The sequence below is a fragment of the Sinohyriopsis cumingii genome, chromosome 19, assembly GCF_028554795.1.
Source record: "Sinohyriopsis cumingii isolate HCF-2022 chromosome 19, ASM2855479v2, whole genome shotgun sequence".
Taxonomy (NCBI): domain Eukaryota; kingdom Metazoa; phylum Mollusca; class Bivalvia; order Unionida; family Unionidae; genus Sinohyriopsis; species Sinohyriopsis cumingii.
Window position 1 is genome coordinate 24,905,358 of NC_142979.1, and position 23,252 is coordinate 24,928,609.

At 34.6% G+C, this 23,252-nt stretch overlaps 1 protein-coding gene across 5 annotated transcripts in view; it reads left to right on the forward strand.

The window, feature by feature from the left end:
* Window positions 1–23,252, forward strand: part of LOC149775304 (P2X purinoceptor 4-like) — a 98,609-nt gene that overhangs the window by 49,270 nt on the left and 26,087 nt on the right. For 4 of the 5 annotated variants that reach the window (XR_016416568.1, XM_089944004.1, XM_089944006.1 and 1 more), the window contains exons 6-10: window positions 606–692; window positions 5,046–5,193; window positions 16,161–16,291; window positions 20,249–20,408; window positions 22,486–22,587. Coding sequence is in view for 4 of the 5 variants with exons in the window: in XM_089944004.1 (XP_089800130.1) it covers window positions 606–692; window positions 5,046–5,193; window positions 16,161–16,291; window positions 20,249–20,408; window positions 22,486–22,587 (628 nt within the window). In the remaining variant the exon portion in view is untranslated. Of the gene's footprint in view, window positions 1–605; window positions 693–5,045; window positions 5,194–12,212; window positions 12,358–16,160; window positions 16,292–20,248; window positions 20,409–22,485; window positions 22,588–23,252 lie in introns of all 5 variants that reach the window. The other variant, XM_089944007.1, reaches the window with a different exon arrangement.

Consider the following 23,252-nt stretch of genomic DNA (forward strand, 5'->3'; position numbering starts at 1 on the left):
GTAAAGTATTAGGTGGTTCCATATTATACATATCCAGTGGAATACCAGTATGCAAAGTATTAGGTGATTCCATATTATACATATCCAATGGAATATCAGTATGCAGAGTATTAGGTGGTTCCATATTATACATATCCAGTGGAATATCAGTATGCAAAGTTTTAGATGGTTCCATATTATACATATCCAGTGGAATATCAGTATGCAAAGTATTAGGTGGTTCCATATTATATATATCCAGTGGAATATCGGTATGCAAAGTATTAGGTGGTTCCATCTTATACATATCCAGTGGAATATCAGTATGCAAAGTATTAGGTGGTTCCTTATTATACATATCCAGTGGAATATCAGTATGCAAAGTATTAGGTGGTTCCATATTATACATATCCAGTGGAATACCAGTATGCAAAGTATTAGGTGGTTCCATATTATACATATCCAGTGGAATATTAGTATGCAAAGTATTAGGTGGTTCCATATTATACATATCCAGTGGAATATTAGTATGCAAAGTATTTGGTGGTTCCATATTATACATAACTAGCTCAGTTTTAATGGTATAATGGGTATATAAAAACTAATCTTCCTTTTTTATTTTTCAGACCTAATCCACCAGTTTTGTTGGAATCCAGAAATTTCACAGTTTTCATTAAGAATAATGTAGAATTCCCTAAGTTTGGAGTTAAGAGGTTTGTGATGGTATTTTTTAAAAATTTAAATAATTGACATTTATGCCTTTTTATAGCAATATTGTTTGCTGTTGCATTTCGATAATTACAGCACACTGTCTATTGGCACATGAGAGGATTTTCAATAAATACAGTGTGGTCTATCAGTATGGGCCAGATATGGGATTTTTTTTATAATTACAGGGTAACCTGTCTGTATTGACCACGAGGGAATTGAGAATTTGGTAGATAAAATTTAGGTGGAAAGTAAAGTTTGCTATAAAAATCACTGGCTGGGTATTAGACTTGGTTGTCAGTCAAAGGTGACCTTTATGCTTGTGTGATTATGATGATAAAAAAAGATGTTATTTTGGATCTTTTTGAGTATTAAGTATAAATTATATAATCCCTGATAAGGAAAGGCGTATCAAAAATCATGTTTCTAATGGTAAGCAAAGTTATTAATTCATTGTTCAAATTTAGTCCAGTATTTATGTGGCTGCCTTTTTATAATGGAGACATTAAAATGACCCATGTTATAAGTGTTGTACCTTATACTGAGGGATGTATTGCTGTGTCATGGTAGTGCATTAAACCATTAAAAAAATATTTGATACCATTTAGTTACACATGATTGGTTCTGGTGAACCAAAAACTGGTGGTTAGAGCTTCTGCCTCGGGTCTGGGAGGTTGTGGGTTCAAACACCGGCCAAGTCATACCAGAGACTTACAAAAAATGGTACTAACAGCTGCCTTGCTAGGTGCTTGGCATTAAGAGGTTAGTGTTAGGACTGGTCGGCATGGTGTCAGGATAATGTGACTGGGTGGGATGTCATGCTACATGTCTGCGGCATGATGCCCCAATGCTAGACATCACTCTAAACTGCCACATTGCAGATATCATAGCAATATGACTGAATTTTTTTTAAACCTATGTTAAAAATCCAAATCACACACCAAAAACTGAAAGTGAAATCAATTAGAAATAATGCAACAAATTTCAACTAATTTAATGGCATCCATGGTCATGCCCACATTATAAAAGGGGCTTTATTCTGAGGGAGTACTGTACAGAGATGTTGATTGTTTTGGTTTACAACATAATTTTACAGAAAATACTTTGATCAGTAACCATGTGTAAGGCAGAGAATCAAATAAAGGTGTGGCATGCAATTTTCGGTTACTTTGACAAATTTTGTATCGAGTCAGTAATTAATTACAATGAATGGTTTGCATGAGAGACACTTTTTAAATGGCTGACTTAATGTCATGTGAGATTTATTAATTCATGATGTTGCACCATTGTTATTCATAACATTTTTTGTGTGACATCATGTCTATTTTGCTATTCTGAAACAAGTTAAATTCGAAAACAGTACACTAAATTATGTAATAAAACAATTACAGACTGTTGCTGAAAATGAAGTCTTATGAACATCATATTATATGGTTAACAAACAGCCCCATTGGATTAATGTTTGTTACTGGTCAGGATCCAGAAGAATTGATGGCAGTTAAGTGAAAATATTCACCACTTGCTTGTACACTAAACCTATTCAGTGAACAACTTTAAGCTTTTACTAAAATCAAAAATGGGGACAGAAATGTGGGACACTGTCCATGTAATGAATCTGATGGCCACCAGAGGCTGAAGACGGTGATAGTAACCTTTTGTAACAGACACCAGTGCTAGAGTCAGTAGACCAGAAGGTAAACATCCATCTTCTAAATTAGCAAAACAAAATCTGAATATGTCCTAAGACTTAAATTGTAAGGAGAAAAATATGGTTTATAAAAATATTGAAAATGGATGTCTAGTGATCACTTGTTGCTGCTGTTGGTATGTGATAGGGTAGAACTGATCTTTGATACAATGTATTAGTTAGCAACTTCTCTTTGAGGTAAACATTGCACTTTTATCCACTGCATTGTTTAGAGGTGTGTGTATGAATGGTCATATGTGTGTAATATGCTTGGACTCTTACGCTGTTAAAGCCTGACACAAAACTTGGGTCAGTGATACTCTTGTGAGTGAAGATTGTACCAAACACTTTTGGGATCTTATTCAGGACCCTTGGATGTATGTACACCCACCCTATAACCCTATACATACTTGCTGGGCATGGAAAGACTAATGTGCATACCCAACTGTCATAAGCCCCTGGTGCAAGGGGTGCAAAATTTTGGGTTTTTGAAGTCAAAGCAAGGGAACAAGTGGATACATGATTTATGAAAATTGTTCAATTTATTATTGTCTATTATTATTATTCAATGGGAAATGGATATTAAAGAACAAAAATTTCTTGATTAATGGGATTTTACTCTGTTCGAATAAAAGTGTCCTGACTAATGGGGTTTTACTCTGTTAGATAAAATGTATCCTGTTAAATGGGGTTTTACTCTTTTAGATAAATGTGTCCTGTTAAATGGGGTTTTACTCTTTTAGATAAATGTGTCCTGTTAAATGGGGTTGTACTCTTTTAGAAGTATTGCCCTTTTTGTTAAGGTTTCATTATGTGTTAAAAACTTTACTTGACATTTTCTTGAACCACACCTTTAGAGTTGTGTTTACAGTAAGGACAGGCAGACAGGCAATCATTTGGTTAACTTCTAAACTTCAGTGGTCCTCCTCTTTTGGACCACCCCTTGTGTATTGAAAAATGGCCTTATAGAAAGGATTGGACTTTTATGATGGGCAGAAAATGGTAAAATATACTTATTTTGATATTGGTCAAGGTGGCCTTTTATAAGTGGGTGGGTGATGGGATTGGCTTTTATTGAGAGGGTGATTCAAAGGGAGGACCACTGTAAGAACATCTTTGTAATTGTTAAATGTTTATTTAATAATCAGTGTTTTCCTCAATGTTATCTTCATGTCTCGCAAGTGAGTCATTGGTATCCATTTTGTCTGGTAACATAAATGTCAACATTTTTAAGGTGCTATGTTCAACTTGAAAGGCTTTTTACATCTGTTGACTGTATTCAGCTTCTGTATAATACTTACATAGGTAAACCCTGCTAAAACACTATGGTGGTGGTCCATGTTGCATCATCGTACTTTGTAAGAAGTTTTAACTGTTGAAAATTATGCATACTTATACCATAGGCATTACAATTTGGGGTGGGATTGGTTCGAATGGTAGCAAAACTATGTCCTTCAATTGCATGGAATCAGTGCATAATAAAATGAGAAATAGTTGTTGTTGTTGTTGTTGTGGGGTTTAACGCCATTTTTCAGCACACGATAGGCTGTATATGACGGCCAGTATTAATGGTGGAGGAAGAACCCGGGAAAACCCCAGAAAGAACCACCGACCCACGAGAAGCTACTGGCATGCTTTCTCACATACCTACATTGGCTGAATCTGAGACTCGAACCGGCGCAGACAGAGGTGAGATGGCAGTGATCCGTAACGGAGAACGCTTTAGACCACTCGGCCACTCGGGGCCCCCAAATGAGAAATAGTAAAAACACAGTGACTGCCACATATTTAATATTTGATTTTAAGCAGTGTACTAATCATTGGTACTTACATGTATTGTACAAATAGTTCAAGTATCAGATACAGAGAGATCTCCCATGCATGTGTATAAACACATTTGTCCATTTTTGTCCTAAACTAACATCAGGAGAAGTTCAACCTTTTAGTAGTGCAATCATGCTTCTACTGGGAGACACAGGTAGAGGTAGGATGCTCAGCATTTTCCTCCTTACCTATTATCCTAATGTAATGTGATCAGGTAATATAGTTGATGGAGATAGCTAATTTTGTAGCAGACTGTATTCAATAATACTTACCTGATCACTGTACAAAGTACTCCTCCCTCCATTCCCTGCAATGCATGCTTCATTTAAAGTGTCACTCAGGTATTTAAAAAAATGGTTTAAATTGTGTATAAAGGTAGCCACCTGGTAGGTAGGAAGGAGAGTTAACCTGTAAGGGTTGCTTTCTATTTTTTTATAAAATATATATAGTCAGAAAAATATTTTTTTATATCCGAGGGCTGGTTATATAGATAGCAGAGAAAGTGATGTTCATGTAAAGTATTACCAGAGAAACATAAGATTCTTAAAAAAACTTTTGATTTTCAGATTCATGTCAAATCTAAACTGATGTTGTTACAAAGCATGTTATTGCATGATTTCCCTCTGTATATCTATAGTTTGTACTCTAGACACTTGGAGTTCCTTTCTTGCTTGTGTATACGGGAAACTCCCTTAAAATATTGGTGTTCATAGGCTGGATATGACATCCCACAAAGCAATTCTTATTTTTAATTTTAAAAGCATTCTTTCTGTTAATTTTATATCTTTCATCTGTAAAAAAATGATTGATAATGTTACTTTCCTGATTGTACATTTCCTTCCTGCAGGCGAAATATTCCCAGTTTTACTGACGCAGCTAAATATCTCAAGACCTGTCGTTATGACAGTGGCAGCAACTCTATCTGTCCTGTTTTTCGTCTTGAAACTATCACACAAGGAGCTAAGATCGTGAACTACCAAGATATTGCTATACAGGTACTTAAGATTTCTAGAAAATCTTCTTTTTGTCACAACATATTCTGAAGAGGGTATGTTCACGTGTTTGTACATGCTGTATGTAACAAATTTGTGCTTTTGCTCAGTGACCATTGAGGTACTCGTTGGATTTAAATAAATTTGGTAAAAAGCTTTAAATTTTGAAGCCTAAGTTAAGTCTGATTTTCACTTCACTGTGTCAGAATGTTATTTCTGGCTTAAGTTTTGCATGACTGGCTGAGCTTGTTATCACTCTGTCTGATCAGATTTTGATCAAACTTGGTATGTTTATTCCAGATATCATACAAGTACAATTATGAGCAAGATTGGTGCATATTAATTAGATGATTGTTCGTGATATTGTCTGAACTTATCAGCACCACAGCGACTTTTTTTCTTCTGGACTTTCAATATCCAGATCTCATTTGTTTAGTGAGATCCATGCATGTTAATGATATGATCTTGCTTTTGATTGGTTGAGGATATCAGTGCTCTAGCCACTGTATTTCTGGTCAGATTTTGATCTTATATCACCAAGATGAAGATGTTGGACAAATGTGATCTACAGGTATTTATGAAGTAATCTTGAATTGGATTTTCAGAGCTTGTTTCCACTCTGAAGATGAATTTTGCTCCAGCTTGTTAAATATATTATGATTGTCTTGGACAGTTATTTTTAAATAAGTATGATATGTGCAGATCAATGAGATGATCAAAAATGTGATTGGCTGAGCTTATTTACTTCTAGATCAGGGGAATTTGTTTTTCATCCAGTTTAAATAAAATTTGGAAAATAGGTTTATGTCATCAAGATCTTGGATGAGTTTTTTTTATGAGCAAGAGATTGTGCATTTAAATTATGCTTTTATATTTTGAGACAATTTATTTCAGACAGTAGTAGAATGGGTAAGATTATGATATAAAGTTCAGGATAAAGTTTACACTGTTAAATTATGTAATCAGGTAAGTGATATCAGACCCACTAGGACCTCTTGATGCTGTTTCAGGGCTTGTGTTTTGTAAAATCAGGAGACCTGCGAATAGCTCGCCTGGTAGTGTTGAGTAGATTTATTCACTGTCCTCAAATATTTATGATGCCATTGTTTATGGCACATCATCAGTTACAGCACATAATGTCATATGGTGGAACTTGTATACATATCAGTATCATGAAATCTGGGGGGAAAAATTGAAAAGTTCACTCAGAAAACATTAGAAATCGTTGGGGAGAGCAATGGAATCAATTTAAGGAGCACAATGGCCATGAGTGCAATCATGCTCCTCAAAACACAAGCCCTGTTGTTTCCTTTATGTACGCCTCAGTTTGTTTTTTCCATCTTATCTGTCAAGAGTGCTGAAGTATTCAGAATTTCACATTTTACAAATGGTTAAGTATAGTTTTTGCCAGATCTCATGTTGCAATTATTTTAAAGGAATTGAATATCTTATACATTTTGCCAGATATTTATTTTAAAAAAATCAACAAAGATCGATTGTTCAGTTGTAGTCTAGTGCAGATAATACACAGAGAGATGATTTATTAAAACAATCAAAAGTTCGTAATTTAACAGATTTTCTGAAGTTTCCTTATATTCTTTTCCTGTATAAATTGAATGTTATTATATCTAGAAAACAAGTATATATTGAAGCCTCTGTAAAGAGACCATAACATTTTGTATTTTGTGTGGACTGGTATGCTTTATATAGTGGTCACAAGTGAAGAAAATGATTTATTATGGGATGCTGTTTGTGATACAAAGGTACAGTACCAGTCAAGGCAAATTTCACTGTATTAAATAAGGATTATAAACAGTAACACCCCCAATACCCTCATTAATATGTTAGGGAATAGGATACACTTGTTATCCCTCTAACTTTTGGTCATCAAATATAATAATGTCACCACTTGCTTATTTCCTAGCACAGTACTCCCTTATTATAACACTTCTAATGGAAGCTGTAGAGGATACTGGCTGCCATGTACAGCCAATCTTGTGATAAAAATGGAGTTAAACCCAAAAAGAGAACAAACCATCTTACAATGAAATACATGATACATAATTTTACTGCCATTTAATAAAGTGTGCTCCATGACCATACTTGCCATTTGATACAAACTGTGTTATAATGAAGGGCCTTATAATGAGGGAGTGTTGTGTATATGTATAAATTGAATTCAGTATCGAAGAATGTTGGACCTATTTGAGACTAGTTTATCAATAACAGTATAGGCAGTTGCATGATATTCATTGTATCTGTTGTTCCTACTGTGCTGTTGTTAGCTGATGCTTGTAAGCTTGGGCCTTGCATTCCACAAGTATTCCTGACCCTTTTCATCCACTGGAATGAGAGAACATTGTTTAATACCTACAGCCTTTCTACAGCATACACCTAAGAAACCAGTAGCTTGTCTGGCACCCTTGATGTAGGGTATACAGAATGAGACAATAAAAAAAGAGATCCCTGTGTCCATTTAATGCAGTTAAGGACACTGCTTTGAAATACTTTTCTTAGTAGCGCAGTATATTATTTCCATAAAATTATTGTCTGTCTGCCTGTCTCTGGGTTTAAACTAGAAATCACTGATATGGAGCCAATGGTCCCTTGATGGACCAATATTTTGAATGCATTTGTAAAAAAAAAATAATTGAAAATTAGAAACATGTTTCTAGTTTTTTTAGTAATTTCACAGTATGCTATTGATAATGGTGCAGTGATTCTTTACAAATTCAGAATTCATTTTTTTCCTGAAAATTTGCTTAAATCTCAAAATATATTAATCGGTGCACTTGTACATCTTTTACCAATAAAAGGAGACCTTTGTTTCGTTAATGATGAAGTACAGGAATTATGTGGTTAACAATATAGTTACCATGAATATGCTTCTTTGGCATGGCTGTCAACGAATAGTGACCTTTATACCCATGCAGTTATGATGATAAAAGATGATTATTGAATCTGTTTGAGTATTAAATATGAATTATTAAATTTCTAACACTGAAAAACATATTACGATTTTCAATTTCTAATGGTAAACAAAGTTATAAATTCATTTTGCAAGTGTCTCTAATATTTGCAATGAAATCACGGCATCAGTATTTTACTAATTGTTCAATTCACAATTTTAGTTTCAGCATAGACACTTATTTCACAAAATGTCACTAGTTTTTGGAAAAAGGAATCTTGTTTTGTGGTGTATCAACAGTTAGTCTGGTGCATATGTACTTCATAGCCATATATGAGGCAGGGAACCAGATTAATCAACAGCAACAAGAAGCAGTGATGTAATACACAATTTTTCTCACATAACACATAAATGTTGTTTGAAACTGGTTGGAATAAAATGTTAATGATCTTTCAGATGTTGGACATCTTGAAAATGTAATTTATACATAGTAACAAACAACATCATTAGAAAATGCGCTTTATTGACAAGTATTCTAGACATGATTATAAAATGTATTACCAACCATTAAACAGTACATCCCCCCATCCCGTGGTGTTCTTGATGTACAGCATGGATGGGGTCACTTATTGTTTGGAGGTCCCTTGATAAATTGTGCCCTCACTTAATAGTTCGGTTTACTTTTTGGACCCCGTTGTGCATGAGTTATCAAGGGAGAGGTGTATGCTGGATCCAAGCGCAAACATTATAGACCCAGATCTGCTATAGTATATTGCTCTGTTAGCTTTCTGTCTATGCAGTTTATTAGGACTAATCATTTGAACCAACAACACAGACCCGGATCAACTTTGAGACAATACATTGTATATACAGTTCTAAAATATCATTTCCAACCAAACATTTATTGGTTTCTTTAAAACTGACTCACTTTTGATCAGAGGGTCATAGATTAAAGCCCTAATTACTCAAATGCTTTTATATAACTAATATGTAATACTAATGTTTATGTGATATACACCTCTCCCTTGATAATTCGCGCACAATGTGGTCCACAAACATAGACCGCATTATAAGTGAGGAGCCAGTTACCGAGGAACCTCCAAAAATTGAGAAAAAAAATCGCTTAGACATCGAGAAAACCGTAGTGGGGGGGACTGGCGTTAGGGAACTGGGCTGTTTATTGACTGAATCCTCATTTTACAATCACATCTATAATAATTTTTAATAATGCACTTTTTCTAATGAAGTTGTTCGTTATTCTGTTTAAATAACATTTTTTTTCAAAATATCCAACATATGAAAGATTGTTCCAACTGGTTTGAACAACCATCACGTGTATACGAAAAATCTGTGTATTACGTCACTGCTTTTTGTTTTCTTGATCAGTCTGGTTCCCATAGTGGTGTTTAATAGTATCTTGCCAAATCGGTAGTCCATAATTTGGGAACTAGACTAACAGTTGATACACCACCAAACAAGATTCCTTTTTTTCCCAAACACACGCGAAATTTATTTCGTGATACATCTACATCAAAACTCAATTTTTTATTGTTCAGTTAGTACAGTGTTAATGTCATGATTTCAGTGGAATTGATAATAAAATTTTGTATAATACCTGAGGATATCTCTAAATGCCAGTTCAATAATTCTCTGAACCTCGCTTGCCCACAATGGTCCGTATCTGTGAAATCAAGCTCTATATTTTACGAAGTATTCATTTCGCTTGGCGGCCTTGTTATCTTTGATCACAGTTATGAAAGAGTCGTTTAATTTAAGGTAGTTTATGTTACATACACAGGAACGTTTATTACAGTGTTCAATTGATCAAATGAAGTGAGCACACCCGACATATGACCGAGGCCGCTAGATTTTAAGTTAGTCTGATTTTTGTGTCTTTTAACTTTTCTTTTATTCCACCTCCTTTTTTTCTTATTTAAAAGACATAATTAACGTGATAATACAAAGGAGGCCAGCTTTTAATTCAGTGCAACAATTCAACAAACACTTCCGCAAGTCAGTTATCAAAACACGCGGTCGGCACTTAATTAGGATCTCAGAGAAACGCTCGCGGACATAGTTGTTACGGTAGATTGACGCATTTTACATTTAATTACAAGAGGACACATTGCATTTATGATGATTACACTTAAAAGGAACTAAAAGATGGAACTAGAACACAAATTTCAATTGATAAAAAAATTATTTAATTTGTATTTATTTATTAAAGTACTGCCTCCACTCGGCGTAAGTGACATTTTCATTGATCGAAATTTCCTTAGATAGCGTTAATTGCGGTGTACTAGGAATGTCATTTGGAAAGAAAATGTAAAAAATTGTTGAGCTATTATTTAATTTGATATTTCGTAGTGTTGATTAAAATTTCCAGGTCCTGCCTACTGTTTTCAATGATAAAATGAGTGATACATCAAAGTTTCCGTTACCAATTTTTATTACGATTTTCTTCAAGTTCAACAAATAGGGATAAATTATTAGGGTATTTTTGGGTTTAAAAAATGGGATCCACGCCTGACACCGCGTTATAAGCGGGTTCGCGAGTTATCAGGGCGTGAGTTATCGAGGCAGTGGTGTAACACTATTGCCTTATTTTGTTTAACAAGGAAGATGACTGTACTAACATGGAGATGGAAAAATTAAAAAACGTTGAGGTAGCTGTGATTTTGTTTATGTTGGCTTAAATTTTACAATCACTCTTTTGATTAAAACTTTACATAGTTGGATATTACTAGGATGGAAGAGTGAAAAGTTTGATGTTAAGATGAATTTAAACAGAAAACTACCATCCATCTTATAAAGTGAGTTGTCTCCCATGCTTTTGTTTATAAAGTGAGTTGTCTCTTGTGTACCTTGAACAGAATAGCTATCCTGCCAAGAAGGAAAAGGTTTCATGAACTCGATGTAAAGGGGACAGTGGTTAAATTAAATCAAAACCCCAAAGTGAATTGAATGATGGCTAATAATTTAAATTGTACATTACATATTTCAACCAGACTTGACCAGCTGTCACTTCCTTGAATACAATATGTTGGGCAACACAGGTATAAAGCCTTTTGTTTTCATACATGACCGCATTTGATAGGCTTTCAGAAAATATGTCTTTATCTAAACAGCTCTGGGTGTGTTACATGCCTTTGTCAAGCTCATGTTAGTTGGAAGTGAGACATAATCACTTTTTTTGCATCAGCAACAGTCATTGTTGACAGTTTGTTAAGGCTTTGGTTACATTGCATTCTCATTATGTGGTATGAATCATTATGAAGCTAAGACAATCCATTGTGCAACATATTTACATGCTTCTGTGACATTGGTGTCAAAGAAAGAGTCTTGAAAAATTTGCATGAATGGTTTTGGTTGAATAATTTTCATGTGCAAATATTTTCTAAACCCACTTGATAAATTGTCATCATACATGGCATGAATCATGTTGAAACTAAGTTTGTACATTCTGTTATCCACTTGCTTGTCCCAATGACTTATTTTGTAGTTGAGGTCACATAGAAAATTTGTGTCAAGGTTTTTGTTAAAGATATTATTCATTTTTTACATTTTTTAAACCATTTAAAGGATTATTTTTCTTGACTGTTTAAGGGATTTTTTTCAAACTTGCATTGACTCATTATAAATCTTATATAATTATTTATGGCAGCATGCTTGCTTACCCCTTGAACCTTATGGCCAAGGTCACACTATTAGAAACTTTGCATTACGGTTCTGTTTAAAGTTTCTTCATTTCCTTCTTTTCCTAAACCTCTTAATCAGTTTTCTTTATTCTTTGGATAAATATATATGAAGCTATGACCTTTCTGCAACATAAACTCTTTGCTATGTGACCTTAGGGTCAAGGTCACACATTTTACAGCAGTGCTTTGATTGTAGGCTTGACACATGTAGGTCCAGATTCTCTTGTTCCTTGGTATTGATAAAAACTGTTTAAGCAGTGGGTAAATGGTAATCTGTATAATGTTTTTAGTTTGAATTTATGTTTAAGTAGATGACTGTGAGAATCGATACTACTAATGTTTTGCTCTGGAGAGTTGTTACATTTTGCTATTACTATATCACTTTTAAAAGAATCAATTGAGTACCTTAATTTCAGGAGAAATATTATTGGTTACAATAAAACTGAACTGACCACTTGCCGCTTCAAACTGAACCATCCACCTGATAAGTTCTGTCCCATATTCATACTCAGCGACATAGTCGGTCTTGCTGGTGAACAGTATGATGGTATGGCTCAAAAGGTAAAGTAATTGTAAAATTTTTTGTATCAAACCTTGTCAGCAACAAATCATTACAGCAGTTTTTAGACATAATTCTAATATTTTAAAGTGACGGTTTCACTAGGCAGGGGAGACAATTCTGTACAGAATTAGCTGTTGTGAAGTCATGAATGTTTTGTTCTTTAAGATTACACACTTTTCACAGAATTTATCTTCTTCAAACATGTTGTCTGCTTGAGGTTAAATCTTTATGGTGAAACTAGGACTTTTCTGATACAATCAAATTCTCTTTAAGTCTTGTCAAAGTTATCATATTTTGTCGTCAGATTGTTAATTAGCAAAAAAACTTCTGCCTTCTGATTTATGTGTTCATTGACTTATTGAGATTGGATAACCATCAGGAGGTTTCTTCTGCAACTGAATTTTTTTTTCTTCCATACACATAGTATGAGGTTTTACATTGGTGGGATGTAGACACAAGTCACTGTTTGGATGGCTGTAATGGCATTGTCAGTGTCAAGTTTACATTGGTGGGATGTGGACATAAGTCACTGTTTGGATGGCTGTAATGGCATTGTCAGTATCAAGTTTACATTGGTGGGATGTAGACATAAGTCACTGTTTGGATGACTGTAATGGCATTGTCAGTGTCAAGTTTACATTGGTGGGATGTAGACATAAGTCACTGTTTGGATGGCTGTAATGGCATTGTCAGTATCAAGTTTACATTGGTGGGATGTAGACATAAGTCACTGTTTGGATGGCTGTAATGGCATTGTCAGTATCAAGTTTACATTGGTGGGATGTAGACATAAGTCACTGTTTGGATGGCTGTAATGGCATTGTCAGTATCAAGTTTACATTGGTGGGATGTAGACATAAGTCACTGTTTGGATGACTGTAATGGCATTGTCAGTGTCAAGTTTACATTGGTGGGATGTAGACATAAGTCACTGTTTGGATGGCTGTAATGGCATTGTCAGTATCAAGTTTACATTGGTGGGATGTAGACATAAGTCACTGTTTGGATGACTGTAATGGCATTGTCAGTGTCACGTTTACATTGGTGGGATGTAGACATAAGTCACCGTTTGGATGGCTGTAATGGCATTGTCAGAATCAAGTTTACATTGGTGGGATGTAGACATAAGTCACTGTTTGGATGGCTGTAATGGCATTGTCAGTATCAAGTTTACATTGGTGGGATGTAGACATAAGTCACTGTTTGGATGGCTGTAATGGCATTGTCAGTGTCAAGTTTACATTGGTGGGATGTAGACACAAGTCACTGTTTGGATGGCTGTAATGGCATTGTCAGTGTCAAGTTTACATTGGTGGGATGTAGACATAAGTCACTGTTTGGATGACTGTAATGGCATTATCAGTGTCAAGTTTACATTGGTGGGATGTAGACATAAGTCACTGTTTGAATGGCTGTAATGGCATTGTCAGTGTCAAGTTTACATTGGTGGGATGTAGACATAAGTCACTGTTTGGATGGCTGTAATATCATTGTCAGTATCAAGTTTACATTGGTGGGATGTAGACCTAAGTCACTGGATGGCTGTAATGGCATTGTCAGTATCAAGTTTACATTGGTGCGATGTAGACATAAGACACTGTTTGGATGACTATAATGGCATTGTCAGTATCAAGTTTACATTGGTGGGATGTAGACCTAAGTCACTGGATGGCTGTAATGGCATTGTCAGTATCAAGTTTACATTGGTGGGATGTAGACATAAGTCACTGTTTGGATGGCTGTAATGGCATTGTCAGTGTCAAGTTTACATTGGTGGGATGTAGACACAAGTCACTGTTTGGATGGCTGTAATGGCATTGTCAGTATCAAGTTTACATTGGTGGGATGTAGACATAAGTCACTGTTTGGATGGCTGTAATGGCATTGTCAGTATCAAGTTTACATTGGTGGGATGTAGACATAAGTCACTGTTTGGATTACTGTAATGGCATTATCAGTGTCAAGTTTACATTGGTGGGATGTAGACATAATTCACTGTTTGGATGGCTGTAATGGCATTGTCAGTGTCAAGTTTACATTGGTGGGATGTAGACATAAGTCACTGTTTGGATGGCTGTAATGGCATTGTCAGTATCAAGTTTACATTGGTGGGATGTAGACCTAAGTCACTGGATGGCTGTAATGGCATTGTCAGTATCAAGTTTACATTGGTGGGATGTAGACATAAGTCACTGTTTGGATGGCTGTAATGGCATTGTCAGTGTCAAGTTTACATTGGTGGGATGTAGACATAAGTCACTGTTTGGATGGCTGTAATGGCATTGTCAGTATCAAGTTTACATTGGTGGGATGTAGACATAAGTCACTGTTTGGATGGTTGTAATGGCATTGTCAGTATCAAGTTTACATTGGTGGGATGTAGACATAAGTCACTGTTTGGATGGCTGTAATGGCATTGTCAGTGTCAAGTTTACATTGGTGGGATGTAGACATAAGTCACTGTTTGGATGGCTGTAATGGCATTGTCAGTGTCAAGTTTACATTGGTGGGATGTAGACATAAGTCACTGTTTGAATGGCTGTAATGGCATTGTCAGTGTCAAGTTTACATTGGTGGGATGTAGACATAAGTCACTGTTTGGATGGCTGTAATGGCATTGTCAGTATCAAGTTTACATTGGTGGGATGTAGACATAAGTCACTGTTTGGATGGCTGTAATGGCATTGTCAGTGTCAAGTTTACATTGGTGGGATGTAGACATAAATCACTGTTTGGATGGCTGTAATGGCATTGTCAGTATCAAGTTTACATTGGTGGGATGTAGACATAAGTCACTGTTTGGATGGCTGTAATGGCATTGTCAGTATCAAGTTTACATTGGTGGGATGTAGACATAAGTCACTGTTTGGATGGCTGTAATGGCATTGTTAGTATCAAGGTTTTGTTTACAGTTTATCATTTGCATATATTTCCTAAACCATTTATAGAATTTTATCATATTTGGCATGAATCATTATGAAGCTAAGACTCTTCATTGTACAACATAGTTCCTGTCTGTTTTACCTTGGAGTCAAGGTCACAGATTCTGTGGTAATGTTTATGGTTACTGTTGTTTCATTTGCTTATATTTTCTAAGTATCATGATGGGATTTCATAATAATAATACTAATAATAATAATTATAATAATATGGGCTTAGTAAAGCACCTAATCTTTAGAAGCTCTAAGCACTTTATAATATTAGATAACACCTAAAAACATATAATGACAAGATTGCAAAAACAAACACCATGAAATTACAAAACAAGAACATGCTGACAATAAACATTATTAAGTCTTCAAGTCTTCATACGTTGGATGAATTATTATGATGCTAAGACAATTAATTCTGCAATACATTCTCTAGCCCCTCAGTCTTTGGGTCAAGGACACAATAAGAAAATGTGCATGAAAGTTTGGTTTAAAAAAATTTAATTTCCTTGTATTTCCTTAACCACAAGATGGATTTTGTTCATACACTAGACAAGACATTATGAAGCTTGGACAATTCATTCTATGAATTTCTCTCTTTCCCCTTTTGATCTTTGGGTCGAGTTTGAGTATTCCACTAACGCATAGATTCTAGGCCTGACTTTGTTATTTCTAGTTTTGCATCTGTGTGCTTCAGCTTCTTTGCGCAACATCATGATGAACTAATTATTTGTGACCAGACTACAACTGAATAAACATTTGCAAGAAATCTTGTAAATATCTGGCAAAATATTTTTTATATTATTAACAGTTATCTTTGTATTCTTCTCAAAATTCCATTTTGTTTAATTTTTATTTTCTCCCATCATCAGGGAGGTGTGATACAGATAGTGATAGAATGGGATTGTAACCTAGACTACAGTCCAGATAAGTGTAACCCTATCTACACATTTAGGAGACTCGACACAAAGGATGATGTTGTATCACCAGGATATAACTTCAGGTTAGTAACTTAGACACAATCTATGACTGCTCCATTAAAATCAGTGAGTCTTATAACTTAAGGTCAGTAACTAAGATACAGTCAATGACTGCTCCATTAATATCAGTCAGTCTTATAACTTAAGGCTAGTAACTAAGATACAATCAGTGACTGCTCCATTAATATCAGTCAGTCTTATAACTTCAGGTTAATAAATAAGACACAGTCTTTGACTGCTTCATTGTTATCAGTCTTATAACTTAAGAGTTAATAACTAAGACACAGTCTTTGACATCTTCATTGTTATCAGTCTTATAACTAAAGAGTTAATAACTAAGACAGTCTTTGACTGCTTCATTGTTATCAGTCAGTCTTTAAGCTGAAGGATGTTAAAGTTGAATCTTTCCAAGCTACACAGAACAGCAGACATGTAACATTCCACATAGTTGTAGATAAACCTGGCAGCTCATTCTGTTCTTCTGATTTCTTGATAGCACGGCTAGGTCATTAGTGGAGTGCTAAGCAGCTCTGTTCTGTGGAATCATGATATTTGTTTGCCTGTGCATCCATATGTCTCTTCATCCATGGCAGCAGGGGGTTTCATTTAGCTCAGATGCATTTGGTTGTGGTTGTATTTTCATGTATATATTCATCTTGAGAGGTTCTGCATTACTTTAGGGCTGAAACAGTTGTATAAAAATGTGTCTAGACTAGCTTATTGGGCATTTGAAGTCCCAAAAAAATGTTGGGTTAATTTAACCAAACCTACTCTTTTTTTAATCCTTACAACATCTTATCAAGTACACACCAAAAAAAAAAATCAATACCAACCATTCCCAATCTCTCACATTCACACTAGTAACTTACATTGGAAACTGTGACATGAACTAACATGAGCTGGATAAAAAAAAGTAATCAAAACAAAAACTTAGTACTGACCTTCATACCCAGTTTTCTGTCACACTGTCACCAGAATCGCACATATTTTTTATTTCGGTCTATATGATTTCCTTTTTATCAGACATCTGATTTGCTGACACCCACCCACCCCAGCCCAATGAAAGTGGCTTAGGAGTTGTGCTGCTTTTCAGTATACTATGTACCTTATTTCTCTTTGATCAGAGATGCACCACGCCCTCAATAACTCGCGCACAATGGGGTCCACACAAACATAGACCGCTCTATAAGCAAGGGTGTGAGTTGCCAAGGAACCTCCAAAAATTGAACAAATCTGATTAGGATATACTTCGAGAAAACCACAGGGGTGGGGTGAGGGTAGGGATCTGGGCCATTTAAAGACTGAATCCTTGTTTTACAATCATGTTGATAATAATTGTTAATAAAGCACTTTTTTTTAATGAAGTTGTTCATTATTCTGCTTAAATAACATTTATTTTCAAAATGTCCAACATGTGAAAGATCATTCCTACTGGTTTCAACAATCATCACATGCATGTGAAAACATATGTGTATTATGTCACTGCTTTTTGTTTTTTTGATTAAAATGTTTCCCAGAGTGGTATTTAATAGTATACTGCCAAGTCAGGAGTTGGAGTAGCAGGGAACTAGATTAACTGTTGATACACAACCAAATAAGATTCCTTTTTTTTAAAAACTAGCAACATTTATTTTGTGAGACAATCATCTACATTGAAACTCAAATTTTGTATTGTTCATTTAGTACACTATTGAAGCGATTTCATTGGAAGTAATAGTGAAACTTCTTATCATCCTTGAGGATATCTCTAAGTGCCAGTACAGGAATTCTCTGAAACTTGCTTGTCCACAATGGTCCATATCTGTGAAACCAAGCTCTTTATTTTGCAAAGTACTCATCTCGCTTGGTTGCCTTGCTTTCTTTGATCACAATTATGAACGAGTTGGATAAATTATGGTAGTTTATATTACATACACAATAACATTTATAACAGTGTTAAATTGATCAACTGAAATGAGTTCACCCAGCATATGACCGGGGCTACTAGATTGATTTGCATGCCTTTTAACTTTTCTTTTATCCCACCTCTTTTATTTGATTCCAAAGATATAATTGGCGTGATAATACAAAGGAGGCCAGCTTTTAATTCATTGTGACAATACAACAAATACTTCCACAAGTCAATTATCAAACACAGTCAGGACTTAATTGGGTTCTCAGGGAAATGCCTGATGACATAGCGGACACATTTTACATTTAAATATACATTGCATTTATGATGATTACACATAAGAGGAACTAAACAATAGAATTAAAACACAAATTTAACTTAATAAAAATTATTTAATTGGCATTTAAGTATTAATGTACTGCCTACACAAGGCGTAAGTGAAATTTTCATTGATCGAAATTTCCTTGAATATCTTTAATTACGATGTACTGAGAATGTTGTTTGGAAAGAAAATGTAACCAAGTATATGACTTCTTATGAATAGCTGATAATTTCAAAATGTTGATTAAAATTTCCAGGTTCTCTCTATCGTTTTCGACCATAAAACAAGCAACATATCAACGTTTCAGTTAGCAATTTTTATCACGATTTTCTTCAATTTCAGTAAATAGGGATCAATTTTGGGGGGTTATTTTCTGGTTTTAAAAAATGTTATCCACACCTGACCCCATGTTATAAGCGGTTTTGCAAGTTATCAGGGCACGTGTTATCGAGGGAGTGGTGTATCTTGATTTTGATTCATGAACAAACGCCTGTTAGGTTCCTGGATTTGTAGGATACAGCACATTTCAAACAAGGACCCATGTGTAACACAGGCATCCTATTATCCATTTTCATACTGTAATAGACTTATTCCAGATAAGTGAGTTTGGGATTTTTCATTGGACACATCATTGACACTGAAATATATAGGATATTTCACCACATTTTCATTATATTTAGGTGAACTAGCATTCACATTTGTGAGTCTGCATTCACTGCCTAATGAAGAAATATACATCAAAATTAGCTCTGACTTGTAGGACTTTTTTAGGAGATGACGTGCCATCTTTTCTATCAAGTTAGTTGAAAAGAGTTTTATAAAGATGCTGCTGAAATTATATGAAAAGTTGGTGTAGAAAGCTTAACTAAAAAATTACGTTGAAATGTAAAATGAAAATTTTCAAATAAATTATTGAATCACTCAAAGCTTAACTCAAGACCACATTGATATGTTTCAAGAAAATTTTCAAATAAATTATGGAATCTATCTAAAACCCTAACTGAAGATCTTGTGGGTTATTTTTGAAGAAAATTTTCAAATAAATTATTGAATCTCATAAAAGTTAACTGAAGATCATATTTATAATGTTTGAAGAAAATTTTCAAATAAATTATTGAATCATCTTTAAATTCTTAACTGAAGATCACACTGGATTGTTTAAAGAAAATTTTCAAATACAAAAAAAATATTGTTAGTAGGGCTGGCACCAAAACCCTATCTATGTCAGTTACTACTTGTTCTAGGAAGCATGCTTTCATTTGAAACCTTGCAAAATCGAGTCTACTGGTGGCATTTTCTCACAACAGGGAAGTATCTTTGAGCTGTATTTTTGTCTTGCCCTACATCTATCCTAGCTGAAGAATTCACTTTTATCTTTGTTTTATGATATTAATGTTGGTGCCATTTTAATTGCCTGCCCAGTCATTTAGTACTTTAGTTCATTATAGTTCTTGATCTGGTACATGAATTGTGTTAAGTATTACCATAAGACCATTCATATAATTATTTTAGGCAGTTGTGTTTGTCATTCATGTCCTCTTCATAGTAAATTCACACAATGCATGACTCATTTCACCTGTAACATTAATGCTTTCATTTTGTCACTGTCATTACAGGTGTTTGTGTGATTTGGATTTTTAACGTAGCTTTAGCAATTTTGCAGTCATATTACTACAATGTTTGCAGTGTGCAGTTTAAACTTTTAGTGTATCAAGCTTTAATTATACAGAGGGCATTACAAAATTAATGTATCCCTGTCTGTTGTAGATATGCCCATTACTACAAGGGAGCAAATGGCACTGACTTCAGAACACTTTACAAGGCCTATGGAATCAGATTTATCATCACAGTTCAGGGGAGGGCAGGGAAATTCAATTTTGTTCCCTTGATGCTCAATGTTGGCAGTGGTCTGGCTCTTTTATCAATAGTAAGTACAATATTTTCTCTTGATGCTCAGTATTGTAACATGTTTTTTTAACATGGGATACCTTTTATACTTTCAGCTTAAAGAACTTGGTGAGAATAGGATTCTCATTTTTCCATAATGTATCTGAGTGCTTTGAAGTTACTTAAATTTCACAGATTAATTCTCTGTACCTTATAGACATCTTTAAAAATTGACATGAAATCTTAAAGGTTAATCTTATGTACTAATATACCTGCCTTAACACGATGTGACACACTAAAAACATGATTTTTTAAACTCTCAAACGCCCTGAAATAGTCATGTTCCGATAAACATGATTTTGAGGAATCTTAAAAAACAACTAAACAAGCACTGCCTCAGTATATGCCTGTAACATCAATATATTTGAAAGTCCTGCTTTGAGTTCATGTCAGGCTATCCTTGGGGCAGTTAATACAGCTGATTGTCATAGAGGCAATTAAAAGGCATGGTGGTCAGGTATAAACAACCACCATTTCTTGTATTATTTAATTGACTGACAGTAGCTAGTGTGAAGACTGCTGTTGGTTAGCCCATTATGTTAATTTGCATAGATAATATTCTAAAAGTGGAACAATCCAATTTGTTGTAAGTTGTGGGTAAATCAAAGAAATGCCTGTTGAAGAACAAAAGTTATTACACATCATTCCTTGAATGAGAATATTTAAGCCATCTCGGTTGAAGATTATTGGTAGGGTTGTGAATAGCAGCGTTTATTTGAAGTCAGATTTTACTCCATATAAAATGAAAATGGATTATTTCAGTCATCAGAATAATGTCTGATTGTGATTCATTTTAGAAGGCTAAATGTCTGAATGTATTTCCTGTGATTTAGGAAGCAAAGCCAGGCAAAATTATATCTCAGAACTCGAAGTTGGTGAAGTTTTTGCTTTGTGAAGCACATCATCAACGAGGAGCATCTAAATCTTGACAAATACAACATATCAGCATAAGTCATTTTTGAGTGAATGACCTCCGTCTAAATAGCACCACCACCTGTATGCAGCAGCGGGACAAACAACTTATTTGCCATGCAGAACTGAACATTCGGATTAATTCTTTTTGTTATTATTCATTATTGTAATCTTGTTAAAATGCCAACTAATAATTGATCCATGCTTTACAAGATGAATGTAACCATGAAATAGATTGATTGAAAGACAATCATAAGCACATAATAGTGTTTGCACAGTTGATTTGTGTTGATAAAGCATTAACACCCATACTGGACAGAGGCCATTATTACTGTTCTATTACCTGTAAGGTCCCACTTAAATTTAACAATATTATGTCCACTCTCACTTCCCCTTCACTCTGAAGTGAACTAGTTGGTTACAGAGGTGATGTATATTCATTTTTTTATAGAGACAAACATATTTTGTGGTCAGACTGCATCGGATACAGTTCATATAATGCCAACATTATGGCTGTCATGTACAACTCAGTTCTGACCAGGAGTCGCTCGGAGAATCCAGTAGGGAAGTTTGAAACAACAGTGCCATCCAGTCTCTAATAAGATGAACACAAATGACACTTGCATTATCCCTATTGGACTATTGAGAACTATTGAATTTTAGACAGAAACTTGTGTATGTTTTTATTTAATGTTAGTGTGGTTGTGATTATGTGAGTGTTGTCACATAATGTGTATGTGTGGTGATGATATTTGACAAAGCCAAGTTTACCAGATATATTTTCTTTGTAAGTGTATTAAATGCTTTGTAGAAAACACACTCGGATTTGAATTTCTAGTCATTTTGTTTAGGTTTATGTGAAATTATAGCTTAATCTCTGCTTGCTGACATTTTCTCTCTTCCCTCTTGTATCCAAGAGTAATGAATTTACATAAATTCACAAAACATTTTGTCATATCTTACAGACAGTATGGTCTTTACATCTATAGTAAAAATTCTAACGGCTGTTTATATGAACTAACAACAGCAACAGCAATAATAATAATAATAATAACAACAGCAACAGCAGTAATAATAATAATAATAATACAGAGCCATGACTAAACTATCTGGAAGGTAAATCTATATTTGTGTCATTTTTTCAGGCCACCATACTTTGTGACATTGTAGTTCTCTATATCCTAAAGGCAAGATCAATATACAGAGAAAAGAAATATGTAGAAGTAATAGGAGACGATGCTTACAAGGTAAGAATAATAGAATCTATCATCATTCATGTGATACAAATACAGGTACGGTCAGGACAGATCAGGAGGTTTCCAAAATTTGGTCAGGAGTTTTGACCTCAAAAAAAGGTGGATTTTCATAGACCCAATTTGTAACATGCATATGGACAAAAATTGCATGTATTGAACAAATTTAAATTTTTAAATATTAAAATATGTACATTATCTCATCAAGTTAGTCCATTCCCAGGAACTTGTTTCCATTCATACTCTGCTTCAATGTACTACAAATATTTTTAGCTTCTTAGATCATTGCTGGATGATATTGATGGTAGCCCTCATCATTGTTGATCTTAACACTTAGGACATGACGTACTGTTTCTGGATCTGGGTTTCCTCTAACATCAGACTGATTGGAAAATGTCCTTTTTAGTGTCTATATTGAAATGTGACAATGTCAGTACAACTCAGCTGGTTCCACCAAGATAATTAAATCGTTTCCATCATGCTCAAGATTGGTTTTGTGTGGGTATAATAATAATAATATTGTTTTAATATCATTTTCTAGCTGAGATACTGGAGCTCCCAACACTCTTACTAGATTTTTCTTAACTTTCATGCATGTAATACTAGTAAACCATTATTATTCAGTATTGGCCTGTTGATGTTGTAGGGTGTAATGCCAT